Source organism: Euleptes europaea, chromosome 8 (assembly GCF_029931775.1).
Source record: "Euleptes europaea isolate rEulEur1 chromosome 8, rEulEur1.hap1, whole genome shotgun sequence".
NCBI lineage: Eukaryota > Metazoa > Chordata > Lepidosauria > Squamata > Sphaerodactylidae > Euleptes > Euleptes europaea.
Genome location: NC_079319.1, coordinates 98918843 through 98938413, shown reverse-complemented (window position 1 = coordinate 98938413; position 19571 = coordinate 98918843). Strand labels below are relative to the sequence as shown.

General features: G+C 45.7%; 1 protein-coding gene across 1 annotated transcript; it reads right to left on the bottom strand.

Annotated features, from left to right (window-relative positions):
* Nucleotides 1-546: 546 nt before the first annotated feature.
* On the bottom strand, nt 547-13585 carry LOC130482047 (leukocyte elastase inhibitor-like). Its single transcript, XM_056854857.1, has 7 exons — nt 13410-13585; nt 12938-13043; nt 11419-11565; nt 9917-10034; nt 8925-9067; nt 2446-2613; nt 547-966 (listed from the first exon to the last, which is right to left on the bottom strand). The coding sequence occupies exons 1-7, from the start codon at nt 13583-13585 to the stop codon at nt 547-549; spliced, it is 1278 nt and encodes a 425-aa protein (XP_056710835.1).
* Nucleotides 13586-19571: the final 5986 nt, after the last annotated feature.

Genomic DNA, 19571 nt, shown 5'->3' with positions numbered 1-19571 from the left:
CTTCTGGCCAATCTCATGGCTTGGGGGGACATCAGGGCCAGCAGGCATGAAGGTTTCCTGGTTCTGATTTGGTCCACACCGCATACTTAAAAGAAGGGGCTGCAGGGAGGTGGGCATTTGGATCCCGTTGCAAGAAACCTGAGGAGCCCGTAATCGATAAAATTCCAGGCTTCTTTTCCCCTAGTCCAGTGCGTCTGTGTCATCTGTCTCTCCCTCACCTTTGGCCTCGTCCCCATGGCAGGCACAAGGATATAGCTTCTTCTGTATTTTATGTAAATCAGTAGCAAAGTTCAAATGTGTTCCTTTTGAGAATGCCCAGCTTCACAGGTTCAAAGGGAATGGGATTTTTTTCCACCAAGAAGCAGGAAAAAACTGTAGAAAAATGACACGGAAATTATGGCTGCTGTTTTTCATCCTAATTTCTTGTTCACAGGAGGAATGACATTAACCATCTTTAAGTGCGATACCTCTGTAACTATTAGAAAGAAAAGGGAGGAATTAATTTTGCAAACATATTTTCTTCTTGTCTTCATGATTCCTGGATTGTTAATGGAAGCCACACCTCCTTTCAGGTTTAACAAATCTGCCAAGGAGCAGGATGCTGCCCGAGCAATTGTGCAACACAAAGAAAAGGAAAGGATGGTCAGCCACAAATTGCGCACACGGTCGGCGTCTCAGATGCCTGTCTATCTGGCAACGTGGTTCTTCACCACCCTCTTCATCAACTTCCAGAGAAGCGCTGTGGACAATCTCACTCAACGCCACATCTTCTGTCAACGTTATTCCAGTTAAATCAGCCATCTTGGGATCCAACACTTGAGTCACATCCAGAGCTTCCAATAATTTGGCGGTTAGAATGTTCTTCTCCATCTTGATCTTGGGAATGGCCACTTCCACCTCTTCCAATTTAAGTTGCTTTTGACAGACCCACTCTGTTACTTTCTCATAGGTAAGTTCTTCCTCTAGCTTTGGGACCAACGTAAGACAGAATTAAAACTGTGGCAAGTTAGTAAAAAACAACAACCCAACTTTTCCTCCCATTAGATGTGTGGGAAAACTCATTCTGATTTTTAAATCAGTAATACAAAGATGTACTTTAATAGAACAGACCTCATTCATTTTGGTGACAACGAGGTGGTAGCTGGAGATCTCCTGGGATTACACCTGATCTCCAGTCAACAGAGATCAATTCACCTGGAAAAAATGGCCACTTTGGAAGGTGAATTCTATGGCATTATGTCCCATTGAAGTCCCTCCCGTCCTCCTCAGGCTCCACCCCCAAAATCTCCAGGTATTTCTTAACCCAGAGTTGGCAACCCTACTGATAACAGAAGGCCTATGAGCAATGGAGTTCTTCATGCTTATTACTGGATTTTAGTGCCTGATTACACAGTGGAAGTACGACTCTTATACAGCAGATTGAAATTAAATATCTTAATTTTTGTATACTAATGAAAAAACTGAAGTAACATTTTATGTCCGGTTTCCCTAACAGCTTTTCAGACATTGCAATAACGTTTATTGGGAGCCCACCAAATATGCATAACAGGAATGCACACTACCCGTGATCCTCCCAGTACCCACCAATATTAGAAAGATAATGGGCTTGGGAGTTCCCATTACACATAATTTGTGGGGGCCCAGTACCTTTTACTGTAATGTTTGAAAAAGTCTCTACAGAAGTCTAATTTGAACAGCACACACCTCTTTGCACAGAACATGTTGCAATTCTCAGGGAGTACAAGCCAGCGTGGTGTAGTGGTTAAGGCGTAGGACTAGACCTGGGAAACCCAGATTCAAATCCTCACTAGCGCCATGGAAGCTTGCTGGGTGACCTTGGGCCAGTCACACACTCTCGGCCCCTGCTTACCACTTTCTGAAAACATCTGTCTGGCTAGTGTTGGAACAGTATATTAGATTAGATTGGAAAAGAGAATTTGTGGCTGTGGCTTGAATCAGAGACTCCATTTATCATATTTTATTGGAATGTGAAATGCTAGCGGACCTACGAACTAAATTTTTAATGCCATCAATTTTGGATAGGAACTCTTCCCCCCACTCTTTGTTTAGACTTTTACTGAACGGGTATGATCCAGAAACTACAGAAATAGTAGCCATGTTTTTGAAGCAAGCTCTAATGATAAAAATCAAACAAAAATATAATAGCTGCTATTCCGGTTACTTGTAGACACTCGTTTTCTATATATACCTTATATTCACTGTACTCCGGCATACCTCATTTTATTCATATCTATTGCTACAGATTTCGATATTGATGTTTTTATTATTTGTCAAATTCTGGAATACCTTGTACGATTTGTTATGCCAATAAAGGTTTTTGAATTGAATTGAATTGATTATATTAACCTTTGGGCTCTTTTTGTGTTCTTAGGAATTCATGGGAATATGTTCAGAATCATAAACCTGCGGACACAGTGCCTTTACCTGTTGAAGGCCTTCTGAACTCCAGTCATCTGGTAAGAGTATGAACATACTCAGTTCGTTATCTTTGTAGGGGATTTCAAGCACCTGAACATGCATGTCGCATAATTCAATTGTGCCTGTCTTATACTGGCCTTTGTGGTGCATCAGGTCCACAGTATTATAGGTCATCTGTAAGAAACCGTGAATCAAAGAATCAATCAAGATGGTATTGTTTAGCAGCCAGGGGAAGAAATCATGTTAAGTTAAGAAGGAAACTGATGTGAAGAAATTAAAATACTAATTATGATTGACCTCCTGAATTCATTCATGAGTTTGATGTTGTTTCCACAACTGCTGACAGCCCCCTGTTCAGGACCATCTTTACTTGAAAAGGAGAAATAGCCAGAGGAAAACCTAGGGATCCCCTGGAATCACAGCTCATCTCCAGATTATAGAGATCAGTTCCCCTAGATAAAATGGATGCTTTGGAGGGTGGACTCTATGACATGGTACCCCCCTGAGGTCCCTGCCCCCTCAGTTCCATCCCCAAATCCCTAGGAATTTCCCAACCTGGATCTAGTAATCCTACCCCCCATCCCCCACGTGTGGCCAGAGGGGACCTGGCAACCTGTCAGCTAGGCTCTCTGTCGACCCCGGATACAAACAAGATGGTTTCCCCCACGGACAAAATGGAGTTTTTGTGCACTCTGTTTCCCCCCCCCCCCCCCCGTTTGCACCCGGTCTCCTGCCCAAGATCTGCACCTCTATGGAGACCCACCCGAGAAATTGCTGCTCTGATACCAGGTCCCTCAAAACAAAGCCGGGAACTCGGGAAGATCAGCCAGTTAATGCACACATTTATTTCCTGTATGCTTTGTCTTAAGTCTTTACCGGTAGTTAACTTCTGTATTGTTTCTTTGTTTCTAAAACCTAATCAACCCCATTGTATTTACCCTATATATGTACCGATATTGCCCCATGGCTGTATTCTAGCCTTAAGTTTCTATGACTTGCTGAACTTGCTGACTTTCTGAATAAAACTTTTTAACTCGCTGCATCGTCTGGAGTGAAGTCCCTTATACCAGGAATGCAACGTGTTGCTGAAGCCTGACAGTAGGCTAGAATCCATCTTTTTTATTTTCTATTCGTTTGTGCCTGAAAAAGATGTCTCCTCTATTCGACAAACCATGCCGGACGTACAAGCTGCTCTGCTAGGAAGATCGGCAGGTAGCGACCCCTTTCCATGGGGAGAGCCGGGAAGAAGCAGCCCCGGGACGGCACCCATTTGTGTCTACCAGAGAGCCAGCATGGACCTCTCTACCAACGCACGCTGAATTAAGGGGTATGGAGGAGACCAACGGCACTTTCAGGAGGGTTGTCTGGTGGCTGGCAACGGATCCCGGCCTCGACCGTCTGCATCGGGGACCACTGATCGACTTATATGAAGAGGGAGAAGAGCCAAGCCAAGAATGGGTGACGGTAGACCAGTGGGATGGCTCCTCAACCATCCATGCTCCAGCACCTCTGCCCCCTACCCCAGAGAAGAAGAAGCACTGCTACGGGAGCAGAACCGCGCCCTGACCCTTCAAAACCAGGATCTCCAGGCGCAACTGAGAAGTCTGCATGACAGCGCTGCTGGGGGCAGTGAGAGGACTTCAATCGCCCATCGGCGCGGAGACACCCCCACCCGTTCTGCCCAAGCGGACTGTGACCCGGGACCTGAAGGTCTCTTTTGATGGGTCCTGCGCCCAGCTGCCCCACTTCTTGCTCCAGCTGTCAAGATTCATGAAGGACCAGGGAGAAACTTTTCCTTCAGAAGAACCCCGGGTCCGGTACGCCATCAGCCTGCTGGAGAAGGAGGCAGTAGAGTGGGTGGTAACAGCGACAGAATCCAAACCCGGGATCCTGAGCTCGCTGAGCACGTTTTTGGTAGCCTTGCAATGCAGTTTTGAGGACCCCCACTGGGGGGAGAGGGCCAAAATTGCCATGTGCAGGCTACGGCAGGGGGCCCGCTCTGTCATGGAGTATGCCCAAGAGTTCCAGTCCCTCTTTTGTAAAATACGAGAGTGGAGCGAAGCCACCAAGGTCCAACATTTCCGTGAAGGACTGCGGTGGGAAGTGTTGGACGGCTTTCTGACCCTGGGCAACCCGGGGACGATTGATGAATGGATCCAGCTGGCGGCGCAAGTAAAGACCCGTAAGTTGATGCTTCAGTTTGCAAAGGATCGCCCAGCGAAAGAACCCCCCCGGGGCCCTTCCAAGGGGGGCGCCGTGACGGAGTCCCACCGTGACGAAGGGAACCGGAGTAGGTTCTCGGAAGAAAGAGCGCACCGCTTCAAGGACGGGGCCTGCCTGCGTTGCGGGAAAGTGGGGCACTTTGCAGCGAAAGTCCAAACTGATCTACGGAACCGACCGCTGGCAGAGCGACCTGGATTTCGGACCAGAGGAAAGCGGAGGGGACGACCACCCTGCACGGGACTACTGCTCTGCTCGCAGACCCGGCGCCTGCTCCCTGCGACCATCACTGCTGTTCCAGGGACTCGTCGCCGGCAAAAAACGAGGAGGGCTTTCTGTGAGCGAACCGACACAGAGGGCTACCTTAAAGGAAACCAACCCGGTTCCGACCTGGGTGAGTGATCAGGGGGACACTCTCCTACTACCCGTGGTGTTACGGAATCCCCAAGGGGGGGATCCCATTGCAGTAGTAGCAATACTGGACTCAGGGTGCTCCCGGACTTTAATAGACCAGGAGGTATTTAACCGCTTACAGGTGGGGGCGCTTGAGTTAGACCAGCCCCTGCGTTTCCGTCAAATGGATGGGAGCGATCTGCAAGGGACCCCCATCCATTTACGTTCCTGCCCAGTGTGGTTGGGGGTGGGGAACCACTGGGAACAGATCAGCCTTACGGTAGCCCCTCGAATCGCTTACCCGGTGGTCCTTGGGAGTAACTGGCTGGCGGGGCACAATACGAGCATCGACTGGATGCAGCGCCAGGTGGTGTTTGATTCCCCCCAATGCGAGTGACATTGCAGGGAAGACCTGCCCGAGGGAGGGGGGAGAGTGCCACGGCGGCAGAACCCACGACACTGCCCCCGGAGTATAGAGATTTCACGGGCATTTTTGAGGGGAAGGACTGTGATTTACTACCCCCTCACCGCACTACGGACTGTGCCATCGAATTGACTAAGGACATAAAACCCTCCAAAGCCCGGGTATATCCCATGAGCCCCCAAGAAAAGACTGTGTTACGAGAGTTCCTTGATAAGAACTTAGCCCGGGGGTTCATACAATCTTCCAAGGCCGCGTTTTCTTCACCATGTTTCTTCGTGAAGAAGGGAACATTGGACCTCAGGTTGTGTGTGGACTATAGAGGGCTTAACGCTGTCACTGAAAGAAACGCTTACCCCATCCCCCTCATCTCTGACCTTCTAAGTCAACTCCAAGAAGGCAGGGTGTTCTTGAAACTGGACCTGGCGGAAGCTTATTACCGGGTCCGGATAAAGGAGGGGGATGAGGTGAAAACAGCCTTCTCATGTTGTTATGGACTGTTTGAATTTATGGTGATGCTGTTCGGGTTGTCTGGAGCTCCGTCGTGCTTCATGCAACTGATTAACGAGATCTTGCACGATTTATTGTTTAAGGGGGTTATCATTTATTTAGATGATATCCTAATTTGGGAAGGCGTTGGTGAGGCAGGTGCCCACGTGCCCTCTGCCCTGGGAGGGGGCAGCTGGGTGCTATAGCAGCAAGGCAGCTTAATGGCTGCTCTCAACCTCAAAGGCCTTAATTGGGAGGAAAGACAGGGTTAAAATGTTTTAGGGCAGCCATGAAGGAGCTAGAAAAGATTCTGAAGTGTAAGAATGGGTCACTGGCCACCAAGGTTAGGTTAATTCATGCCATTGTACTCCCCTTACTATGTATGGGTGTGAAAGCTGAACAATGAAGAAAGCTGACAGGAAGAAAGTAGACTCCTTTGAAATGTGGTGTTGGAGGAGAGTGTTACGGATACCTCGGACTGCCAAAAAAAACACAATTCAGTGGATTATAGATCAAATCAAGCCTGAACTGACCCTAGAAGCTAAAATGACTAAACTGAGGCTGTCATACTTTGGACATATTATGAGAAGACAAAAGTCACTGGAAAAGGCAATCATGCTAGGAAAAGTTGAAGGCAGCAGGAAAAGAGGAAGACCCAACAAGAGATGGATTGCTTCTATAAAGGAAGCCACGGCCCTCAATTTGCAAGATCTGAGCAAGGCTGTTAAGGATAGGACACTTTGGAGGACATTGATTCATAGGGTTGCCATGAGTCAGAAACGACTTGACGGCACTTAACACACACACAAATAAATGAATAGATGTGTGTGTAAAGTGCCTTCAAGTTGCAGCCGACTTATGGCGACCCCTTTTGGGGTTTTCATGGCAAGAGACTAACAGAGGTGGTTTGCCAGTGCCTTCCTCTGCACAGCAACCCTGGTATTCCTTGGTGGTCTCCCATCCAAAAACTAACCAGGGCTGACCCTGCTTAGCTTCTGAGATCTGACGAGATCAGGCTAGCCTGGGCCATCCAGGTCAGGGCAAATGAATAGATATGTATTGTCAAAAAGGGGTGAATCTTACTTTTACTTACCCTAGCTTTAGTGCACCAATGAACAGGATGTTTAGAATAAACTTAACAACATAAAATTACCAACACAGAGAGTCTTACAAAACACTCATAAAGTGGATTCTCTATTGCACAAGGGATTGTGAGCCAAAATATTCTCTATTGTAGATAAAATAATAAGATTTCACAGCACTTTAAAACTAGTGCACAAAGTACTTCTCACCCATTATTTCAGAACTTTGTACCAGAACCCTGTAAAGTAGCTCAGTATTCATAGTCCCCTATTGCAATGCAAATGGAACTGAAGTTGAGAGAAAGTGACTTCTCTAATGCTGTCCAGTGCCGTCATATCTAAGGCACATATTGAACCAGAGATGTTCTAGCACATAGATAACATTCTTAAGGGATGTTCAGACAACCCATCAGCTCCAAATCAATGAGTGGGAAGGGAATCATGTGAACTGGCCGAGCCCAAATCTCCTTCTCCAGGCATTATGGTTGTCAGTTCACAGGGGCTTTCTGCAGATGTCTTGATCAGAACATGGTGACCAGCAGGGGATGGGGTCAGCCTCTCTCTCTCTCTCTCTCTCTCTCTCTCTCTCTCTCTCTCACACACACACACACACACACATACACACACACACACACACACACACGTGGGTTAAATGAAGAATTCTTCTGTCACTGTGCTACACAAGGTTAACAACAGTCACAGCTGTATGATAAATCCCATAATCCTATGCAGTAGTGCAGAATATCCTGAGAAGATGTAGGCCGGTTTTGTACTGGAGTAGAAAGGGTCGCTTTGGTAAGTGTCTTTGGCTTCTGATCTAAGGATGAATTGCTTCATTACATCACTGAGTTTAATGAACTCCTCACAACCAAATCAATGCTTCTATTTGGCAGTGCTCATAAAGAGGCTGCAAGTTTATTTGCTTTATTTATAGCCACCTTTCCCACTAAGACTGAAAGCAAATTACAGAATAAAAATGCATTCATACAGTATAAGACATCCAATGAACAATGCTGTCTGGAGACCTGGCATTTCCCAGACTCCATCACACGCACCCCAAGAGCTGCAGCCCCACAGTGGAGGAAACCCACGACGGCCCCAGCTGACAGGGCTAGGAGCACAGTGTACCCGTTGCCCACTGCTGGGTCTCAAAGAGAACCCAGGAGCAGTTTAGTGCCGTGTTTTCACCCGCCAAGGGCAGCGGCTCCTGAAGCGCTGTTGTGAGAAGGTGGGTCAGCACGCAGCCCAGAGCTGGTGGAGGAAGCCGGGAAGATTGGGGGCAGGGTTCCGGGCCGGGGCAGGGGCAGGGCCACGACTCAGGGGGAGAAGGGAAGGAGGGGCCAAGGCCTGGTGCAGGACGTTCCCAGTCCCTGTACCAGGTGGTGGGGGAGGGGTGGGGGATGCTGGAGGTCAGGAGCTGAACAGCTGGACCTGTGGTTGGGTGGCTGCAGGGGCGACGGGCTCGGCCAGGCAGAGGGCGGGGCTTTAAGTCTGGAGGTCCCTCAGCCTGACTAATTGACTGGTCACTAGTTGAGGAGGGAGGTGATTGGGCACAGGAGGATGAGAGGGGTCAAGCCCAACCCATTTAAGAGGAGGTGCTACATCAGACAGGGAGAAAGATGCTGGGAGAGACTTCCGGTGTGCAGAGGAAGCATTCTTGCCTGGGCAACGGAGGACAAGAGGGAAGCTGAACTCCCTCCTTGACCCATTCTGAGGAGGCTTTGGGGAGGCCGAGACTGACTGCAGAAGGCCAGCAGAGAGGACTCGTGCCAGGTGACCCTCCCAGATGCCACGGGACTGGGGGATCTGCTTACTGTGTGAAGGGCTCCTATCACATAGCGGAAGCAAATGCAACATGCAAATATATTAGTTGAACCTACCTCAGTCACATGAAAGGGGCTTTTTCTGGTGCGCCACTTGTCAAACTGTACATCCCACTGTCCTTTGAAGTACAGGGCATTCACGTGGAGCAGCTGAGTTAGGGAAGTGATGTTTTCCTTGCGTAGGAGATTCTGAATTTTGCCTTAAAAGAAATGTATGTTCATTTTGTTTTGCTGTAAGCTCCAAGCTAGCTTGTGTGAAATGATCAGAGAAGAAAACATCAGCCTTTGCATCTCAGGGAATTTTTCGACATTACATTCTGGGGGTGACAAAGGAAATAGAAGAGACTCGTGCCTTCCATGGTTCATGCTTTGTGTACAGTTAGGGTTACCAGGTTCCTCCTAGCCATCAGCAGGGGAGGGGAAACATTACCATACTCAAAATGAGACCTTGGACTCAACGTCTCCTGCATGATGATGTCATGTCAGCAACGATGAGGGAGACACTCTGGTATTTGGACAAAAACTCTACGGTAGGAGCTGTTTTTACCATAGAGTGTTGCATCTCCCCTGTCGTTGCCTGTGTGATGACATCACTTCCAGAAGTGATGTCATCACGCAGAGGATGCCAAGGCCTTGGCCTCATTTTAAGCCTGGTAAGACCTCCACCAGCCAGCCGGATGGCACTGTGGTGGGGGGGGAGGCACAAAGTGGGGGATCCCTCGCCCACCGTCAGGGGTCTGGCAACCCTATGTACAGTGTGCATTTTCCCTGTGGTGAGTTTGTAGATCTCATTGCATATAAGGAGGCCCCATGCTTTGCACAATGCACAGGTTATGTGAAAAGAGGAAGCATGGCTTACTGGAGTTTCCTCGATCACCATTTGTTTGTGTTGTACAAGTCTGAGGGATGAACTAGCAGGGCCAGGGAGGAAGTATAGCCATAAAAAATACAGAACAGATTAGTGAGACCAGAGGTTTTCAACTGCAAGGTAACTGTGATTTTTTAAAGTCAACTCACGGATGAGCAGCTGAAAGGAGATTTGTTCATACCATGTGTTTGGACTTCAACCCATGCGTTTATAATCTTCCTGAATTCTTCTGGAGCATTTTGAAAGTCAACATTGCTTACTTGGGTCAGGAACAGCTTCAGTGCACAGAACACAAATTGCTGCATGTGGGAAGAGAAGAAGACTTTAAAATGATATATAGATAAATTAATTTCTCATGGCATACATTAGAGTTTTGTTTTCCTCTCTTTAAGAACACCTGAAACATTTAGCTGTAAGGCTATATACAGCTGTAACTAGAACTACGGGCATGCACCAATTATTTTTGCTATATTTTGGGTTTGGGTTTATCAAACCTGGAAATTTTTGATAAATCTGGAAAACCTGGATTTTTAATGGAAATTTTTAGGTTAATAAACCTGAACCAGAAAAATACCAAACCCAAAATCCACCCCGCTCCGGAGAATCTGGGCAGGGGGGATTTCTACCAAATCTGTGCTTCCCGCCCACCCACCCCCACCCGGGCGAGGAATCGAAAGGCAGGGGGCTCAGAGCGAGGCCCCCCCCCCAGCCTTTCAGTTCCTCGCTGCCCCAAATAAATTTGGCAATATTTGGGGTCTACTTTTTGGGCTCCCATTTATTGCCACCAATGTTTTTTTTTGCTGCTAAACCCCCCACCCCAAAGAAATACCAAAGAGGTATTTTGTTTTTGTTGTTGTTTTTTAAATGGTGCATCAATATGCACACCCCTAATGATAACCATGAAAACATCAAAATCAAGTAATCATAGCACAGAGTATGTTATACAAAAATTAAGCAAATCCTAATTAAGATATACTGAGGACCTCAACTGTGTCAGGATTAAAAAGTCCCAGAGCATTACCAAAAACCAAATGGTAATTCAGAGCCATTCACTCTGAGGCCCTAAACTGTAGCTTACTTAGCCTATGCATAAATGAAGCTATGAAAGCAAGTAAGAGCGGAATTCAAGTACGGTAAGTCAATTCTTTTAGATGTTGTTATGGCATTGTTAAGGCATGCGACTCTGTTATTCACTGCTACTCTGCATGTAGTAAAGAGCTAGTAGGCTGAAAAGGATCACTGAAAGAAATAAGTACATCCTACCCCTGTGCAACCCTTTTGTGATATATACAATAATCCTAATATAAAGATCCAACATTGCTTGGTTTATGGATACTTATACTGTCTAGCACCCTGACTTGGATAGCCCAGGCCATCCTGATCTCATCAGATCTCAGGAGCTAAGCAGACCCTAACAGGTATTTGGATAGGAGACCTCCAAGAAATATCAGGGTTGTGATGCGGAGGCAAGCAGTGACAAACCACCTCTGAATGTCTCTTGCCTTGAAAACCTCACTGGGGGTCACCATAAGTCAGATGTGACTTGATGGCAAAAAACAACAACACTGTCTAGCAATCTATAGACAAAGGCAACTGTAGGACAAGTTCATCTGAAAAATCAAATTATTTCGCTAATGTACTTGCAACATATTTGGAAAGGGAGAATATCTAAGTGCAACCTACCTGGTTGAAAGCAATGGAGTCATCTCCATAGAAACGATTGGCAAAGCTTAGCTCGTACTTTGTGGTGGCTTTATTGAGGTAGGCAAGGATTTTATGGAATTCAGTATGGTTGCCTTCAGGCTTCTCACATTCATACTCAGGAACATTCTAATAATAAAACAAGAAGTTCGGTACTGCAAAATACAATTCTTTTTTTTTCTTCACTGAGATAAAATTATGTGAATTACGTTGGGCTTCTTGGGCATCCAGCTGCAAAGGGGGGGCTTCCGCGATGAAGCTACTGGGATATCCTAGCAGCAGGAGATGGCTAATGTCTAAATCATCAAAGTTTTGAATCTTCAGGAAAGTCACCATTTGCTACTTTGGTTTGTTTGTCTAAACAAGAGAATTTTGACCACAAAAGACTTTTAGATTAAAAAAAGTGCTACTGTACAGACATTTATGATTTGACTCTTTCCATTGGAAGACTGCAACTACTTCTAATATTACTTAGATTACTACTGCTCCTTCTAGTACTACTTCTAGTACTATTATTTCTACTGCTATTTTGCTATAATTGCTTGTACTACTCCTCTTATTATTACTGCTAGTAGTAATAGGAACAGTACTGTTCCAGATACTACTATTTCTGCTTCTATTACTACTGCTGTTACTACTACTCCTGCTAAAATAATAAAAAAATAGATATTTACCATTTGTACCTGGCTTCAGCATGTTCATAGGGCTTTATATACATTATCTCCGTAATAAGATATTATTACTCTCCTCAAAATGTTGCTGAAAGCTCAGTAGCCTGCCTAAGGTCACCCACAAGCCCGTATGCCTGTACCCTTCATAAGAACACTGCACAGCAATGAAATATGGCTTAGCAAGACAAAATTATTGTCGTGAGAGGCAAGAACATATCCCATGAACAAATGCTGTCTTTTCTGTTTAATAATACATTTCAGTGTGGCAGTCACATATCTGTCCCTGGACTCGACCTCACTGTTGCTACCCTCTGTGTGCTGTATTACTGTATTACTCATGTGTTGCAATGAAAGCGTTAATGTCAAAGGATCTTTGAAAACCTGAATGCTTTATGTGTACATTCCACTTTCGAACACACTCATCCCCCAGCCGCAGAGTTGTCCAATCCGGGTGCTGCTGTTCTGTTAGCATCATCTTAAGCACAGAGACTAAAACATATGCATTGAACATCTCATTTATCATCTGCAGTTTGTGTTTAGGATGCCATACTGGAGTAGTCATGGACACTGCCTTAGATGTTCTTTAAAAGGGGATTAGACAGATTTAGGGGGGGATATTAGCTACAATGGCTCCATAAGATTTCCATGTTCAAAGAAGTGTGAATACCAGTTGCACGGGTGGGGCAACAACAAGGGAAGGCTTTTGCCTCTGTCTCCTACTGGGAGCACCGAAGGGCATCCGGTTGGTCACTGTGGAAAATGTGATGCTGGACTAGACGGGCCCCCTGGTCTGAGACAGCAATAATCCTCTTATGCTCTTGTGTTCATACCTGCTGAGGGCACGGTGAAGATGACGGTTCAAAACAAGGGGCCAACGGGCCATCAGGGGGTGGGGACTGGCTACGGCTTTTCCTTATGCTTTCTTCTTGTTCACGGCTTGGGACAGCTTGAAGACGACAGCTTGGTGTTTCGGGGACTCCCTCTGTCTCCCAATGAAGCACCTAACATGGAATTTTGGAGAGTTTTCATTAATAAATCATATAGACCTATTATGGACGTTGGTTTCATATCGACGTGCTATGGCGCTCAGTGGTCCACACACCTTGATTTCTAGTTTCAACCCCATCTTTCCAATTCACAATGTCTATATATTTTTCTTGTTATATATATCTGCAACAAGAAGCTACATTTTTTATGCCATGGCACAAATGAAAGATGAAAATGAAAAGGACAGTACCTTTTCAGCAAGATACAATGTGATATGCTGTACTGGCAGCATATTGATATCAGAGCTTAATGAGCATTACCTTTTCTAATTCCTGTGCCGTGCTGCTCCTAGCACCATACAAGAGAAGGCTCAGGGCAGCAGAAAGATTTAGAGGAGAAAACAAGAGGTTTTCAGAGGGTTTATCCTGGCTCAACTTCTGGTAAAAGCGTAGGGCAAATTTTGCAGCTGATTCAGTGATGGATGAGGCCATTATGAAATCCAAAATATCTAAAATAAGAACACAGTTTCAATATTAATGGAAGGTTTTTTTTAATGCCCAGTATTAGGAAGCTAGCTGCCTCATAACAAAGGTCATGAGACACAGAAATTACTTTATACTGGATAGCATATTACTCACTTCACAGTCCCATGCTAAATAAATCCCTTTGCTTGGAAGGAAAATCTTGAACACATGAATACATGAAGCTGCCTTATACTGAATCAGACCCTTGGTCCATCAAAGTCAGTTTGGTCTACTCAGACCGGCAGCAGCTCTCCCAGGTCTCAGGCAGAGAGGTCTTTCCCATCACCTGATTGCCTGGTCCCTTTAACTGGAGATGCCAGGGATTGAACCTGGGACCTTCTGCATGCCAAGCAAATGCTCTGCCACTGAGCCATGGCCCTTCTGCGTATTCACCTTTCTTCTAAAGGCCTTAGGGACACATTACATAGAGCTGTCTCACTGCATTCTCAAGACAGTGCCCTGAAGTCTATTGGGCAGGCCAGGGCCTGTTCTTTGCCCAAATGATCCAAGTGACCTCTTGGGGTTCCAGGCAAGGACATTAACACACTGTTAGGGCTCAGCAAGCAGTGGGGCAGGAGGTAGTGACAGACATGGCCGCCATCCCTGGTTGTCTCCTGGACTCATGCTGCCACTGAACAGGTCCAAGGTGAGCCCCTGCGGCACCAACATGTCACTGCCACGCCCCATCAGGCAGCAGAATATGCCATAAGAGTCAGTGGTTACAAGACACACTCATCTTTGCTGCCTGGGCTTCCAGCATCAGAGGCTGGCCGCTCCCCAGTTGTGGTGAAAAAATATCTTAAGCTGGCCCTAGGGCAGAGAGGTATGAAATTGCCTAAGTTCCCAAAATAGTGCTAGCCAGTGGGTTTCCTGACACTCATTAGTTTCTGTGACAAAGCATCTCTTTCCCCAAACACATCAGTCTTGGCTCTCTTCTACCTCACTGCAGTAGGAGAAGCTTCAGAAGACCCAAGTGGCCCCTCCTTTGTTTCTGCAGGGTGCTGAACAACTGCCTCCTCCATCTTAGAAGAATGCATGGCTTGCTACCTCCCAGCAGTCTGTGATTGGTCCTGGCACCCTGTGGTAGCCATTTTGTCATTTCCTCCCATAGCAACCAACACAGACTCAACAGGATTGGGGACCACGGTGTTAACAACGGCTAGCTCTGTGGATTTAAAGTTAGGCCCGTCTGGGTGCTCAACGCCACACTGCTCTACGCCACACTGACTTTCAGAGGAACATTTCAAATAAATTGGCATCGTAATCTCACTAAAGACACTGGCAAAACTACCTCCATTCTCAACTAAATGGTGACACTTTAAGTTCTGTTTTTCTTCTCTGTGTCTGTCTCTTGCAATATTTGATGTATTGTGTATGAGGATGATGCTGGGCTGATGGACTATTAGGATCTGACCACTGGTGAATACTAGCAGAAGGGTCACCCTGTTGTATTGATGGAAAAACACTCCTAGCTGGGAATCAACCACCATATCACAGCAAAGAAATATTCCTATGCCAGTTATAGGGAACAATATGACGGTCAACACTATTTAAAGGGGGATTTTGATACAACATGCTAAAAAGCCTGTCAGTTCCAACTCCCATTAGAAAAAAGGTAAAGGTCCCCTGTGCAAGCACCAGGTCATTCCTGACCCATGGGGTGACACCACTTCCCAACTTTTACTAGGCAGACTATGTTTATGGGGTGGTTTGCCATTGCCTTCCCCAGTCGTCTACACTTTACCCCCAGCAAGCTGGGTACTCATTTTACCGACCTCGGAAGGATGGAAGGCTGAGTCGACCTTGGGCCGGCTACCTGAACCCCCATTAGAAAGGGACCTTTAAAAAAACAATAGCAATATTTGACAGATTATATCATGTGATAAGTACAAATGAATCTAACTCTACAAAATGTACATAGCTGAGCTAATTTGGCAGATCAGATAATGAGGCCTAAACTGGAAGCAAAATTGGACCCAATTCCCGTCAACAAAAGCAATGGTAACCTACGAGCTCATTTACCTTGTTTTCCAATGTGCAGTTTAACCAGCGAGATCAGCCTTGTGTGTTGCTCACTGGAGACAATATATATGTGTGTGAATGTGTGTGCATTTTCCACTCCCATTCTGTTTCCGTTTGCATCTGTTACGTACAGATGACTAAATCAAATTTGCCTAATGTAGTCTTAGCGTGGCTCATAAAATGGGCCTTTTTTGCAATCACAGATCATGGACATTTAGCATATCCCACAGACATCGGAACTGTAATTTAACTTACACGCTTATCCTAGTCATGTTTACCCAGAAGGGTCAGGATCATACTCGCCTGGGGCTGCTTTTGCAGCCAGGGGTCTTGGGAGTGAGGGAGGGTTCAGGGAGGACGGACCACAGGCACCTTGTAGGAGGAAAATGAGGCCACAGCTTTTACTGAATGCTCCTGTGATTGTACTCCATAAAAGCTGTGACCCAATTTTCCTCCAACAAGGTGTCCATGGGCTGTCCTCCCTGCACCTTCACTCCCTCCCTTGCCCCTGGGGCCACAAGTAAACACAATGGGGTCAATGAGACTTATTTCCGAGTGAGTATTCCTAGGAATACTTCCAGTGCAATCTTAAATAGTAACACCCTTCCATTGAAGTCAGGGCTGAGAAGGGTGTAATTCTGCTTAGGACTGTAGTATAAATGTGCCTTACCCTCAGAAACTTATTTTATGTAAGTTCCCAAAAGCATTTATCTCACCTCTACTAGGAACACCATGGTAAACTCAGTGTGTATTTCATCTGAAATAGCAAAAATACTTTTCATGTTCCCCATTGTCAATTTCCTTTTTTCTTGGTGAGCGTATTTTTGGTGGTGTGATCCTGGCATCCAACATCTTGCAAAACAATACCAGAAAAATTGGTTGAACCAGGACATGATAAATTGTGATCCTCTTGGATTTCTGGAGTTTGATCTGATTTTAGCCTTTCCACTGTCCAAGTGGGGCTTCTTTTCCTCTTGCCTACATGCTTACGACATAGCTCATCTTCTTATGGCTTTATCCCTCCGTAAGATGCAACAACCTGTGTATAATAAATTTCCTAACAGCTTATTCCTGAGAATGCGGCGTGCGGAGTCGGTGGGGAACAGGCACAGCGGCTGCTCTTCCTAAGTCGATTCACGCAAGCCGGGGAAACAAAAAAAGCCGTTTCACAGCATTTTTTGTTTTTAGTGGGGCCAAAACAAATATAGCAGGCCTTTCCACACCGTTGCCGGCACCATGGAGAGGCTGCGTCGGTGGAGGGGCGAGGCGCAGTCCCACGGAGCTCGCCCACCAGTGGGACTGGCCTCGCCACCAGCATAAGTACATTTAATCACACAATTATGCGTACTTATGCTGGCGGCGAGGTCACGCCACCTCCTATTGAGTTTCAGCCCATTTTTCAGGAATAGGCTGTAAAATCTACCATTAGAGGCTTTTCCTTACACTCATGTTACACCTGATTTTCTTGGGAGTCGATCCACAAGCTGGAATCGGTTTGGGCACGGTTCTTCCACACATCTGCCTTCCCTCTGCATTTCCCTCTCATAGTTGTGGAGTCTGTCATGAGGATTTTCCAGGGAGGGTGCTGCTGTCATCATCAGTGGCATCACAGCACGCACGCACACACACACTTTAAAAAAATGGCATTAAAATATCGGTATATTGCTGGAGCATGTAACAGTAGGCTTAGGTGGTTCTCTGAATTCCCAGCTTTCATTTTCGTTCAGGTAAGTCTCTATCCCCTCTTCTCGCAGAGACATGGCCTTTTCCCTTATATATCCGCAAGGGAAGGAGCTAGAGACTTACTTTTTTTTAAATGAAAGCTAGGAATTCAGAGAACCTCCTAAGCCTACTGTTTCACTGCTTCAGCGCTATATCAATATTTTAGTGCTGTTTTGTAAAAAGAAATCACTCATCTTTACAGGAGGGAAGAGGAGAGGGAGTGGTTTGACCAAGACAGTCCAATCATCAAATAATGGTCTGGGGATTGGTACGAGTGGGCAGGACAAAGAAAAGTGACAGAAACATTGTGTGTGTGTAAAGTGCCGTCAAGTCGCAGCTGACTTATGGCAACCCCTTTTGGGGGGTTTTCATGGCAAGAGACTAACAGAGGTGGTTTGCCAGTGTCTTCCTCTGCACAGCAACCCTGGACTTCCTTGATGGTCTCCCATCCAAATACTAACCAGGGCCGACCCTGCTTAGCTTCTGATCAGGCTAGCCTGGGCCATCCAGCTCGGGCGACAGAAACATTACACATGAAGAAAAAGACAACTCAAAATAGGCTTCCAGAGAAACATCAGGGTAAAAGTGGTCTCAAAAGAACTAAAGAAAAAAAAACGGGAGGGGGGAGAGATTTAAAAAAAAAACCAAAGTGAAAACTAAAGACACAAAAATGTGTGTGGAAATCAGGGGATAAACCAAAGCAGTATGGAGCCAGTATGGAGCCAGAACTGACAGTAAAACCACATGCAGAAAAACCCCAAGGCAAACTCTGGAATACTGGATCGACATTTATATTTTCCTTCTTTCAGAGTGAAGAGCAGCTTTCTGTCTCCTCACAACAGTGTCCCCCTGTTTCACCCAAGGAGGAATTCTTTTACATGGGGAAAGAACAAAAGTTTGCACTTAGAGTCACCCTGGTGGAAAGGGGTCACTCCAGCCAATCAGAATCAAATTCCAGTTCCATGACGAAAAGAGTGCCTGTGCGCAAATGAGCACTTAGGTGTAATTTGGTTGTAACTTTTGGCATATCTTCAAGGCAGCTGTTAAGTAATAAACTACAGATAGAGTAACAGCCTTATCTTTACCAGACAGCAGATAAATTAAATGGTAATTGTGAGAACAAACAGGAAAGTGTGAAATCAATGGAATGATAAAAGACGACCTTAAAGAAGAATATAACTCACAACTGAATAATAAGTGGGTAAGTGTTTCTGTCTTTGCCTTTCCACACGAGCAGACGCTCTGGTCCATCGGACTGTCTAAGAATCTGCCTAATTATTTGTTGAGAGGTAAGGCATTATGTCTGGCCAAGAAGAAAAGTCTTTGAAAAGATGGAATAGTTAGGAATTTTAGGTAGTCTGGAAGCACTGGGAAAGACGGGGTGCTCATCTGTCCCCAGGAAGAGGAAGCACATTTCCTTTTGGCATCACTGCATAATTCACAATGATCCCTACGTTCTATATATGTATCTTGTTCATTACTAGAGGAAGGTCTGAGGGGAAACCTGGGCAGGAGATCTGTTAGCTTGGAAGTCTATCTTTGTCCAAGAAGACGCAATAAGAATCAAGACTTCTCCGATCTGCATAGCCTCATACCGGCCTCTAGAGCAGGAGTGTAGAACTCCATTGTTAGGAGGGCCGGATACGACATAAATGTCACTTGCTCAGGCCCCGGGCCCACGTGCAACAAATCAAACCCATCAAATAAACAAATATATATGCCAATAAAGGTATTGAATTGAAATAAACAAATAACTTAAAATGTAATACTAGAGAAACAAATTTTATAGAAGACATAGGCAAAGGTATTATTTTTTTACTTAAAATACAATCAAGCTTATAACAATAACACTCTTACAGTCTTTTCCTTTAATTACCAGCCTTTGATAATTGACACCTCTTGCTCTGAATGACTTCATCAAAAGCTGGAGTCAAAGTCTGTGCTGTAGCAATATTGAGTCTGCTGTTCAGGTTTGTCTCTGTAAGCTGTCAAAGAAGAAGAGCTGTTCACACACATACATCGTCCCATTGACAAAATTTTAGCAGCAAAAATCTTCAGTTGGGTGAATTCAGACCTCAAAACTGGTAAAATTTGCTAATGCCAACTTCAGAAAATTTATCCCTGGGCACGGCATCACACTCCTACCATGAACTTTAAAAGAAACTAAAGGAAAACTCAGAGAGAGGTGGTGGTGGTGGTAGTAGTGGTA

Coding starts and splice junctions, on each gene's coding strand:
- LOC130482047 (XM_056854857.1), bottom strand. CDS start 13,585: ATGGCCTCATCCATCACTGAATCAGCTGCAAAATTTGCCCTACGCTTT. Junction 2,614..8,924: donor GCCCCTTTCATGTGACTGAG/GTAGGTTCAACT, acceptor GGTTTCTTACAG/ATGACCTATAATACTGTGGA. Junction 967..2,445: donor GTTCAGAAGGCCTTCAACAG/GTAAAGGCACTG, acceptor TTGGTCCCAAAG/CTAGAGGAAGAACTTACCTA.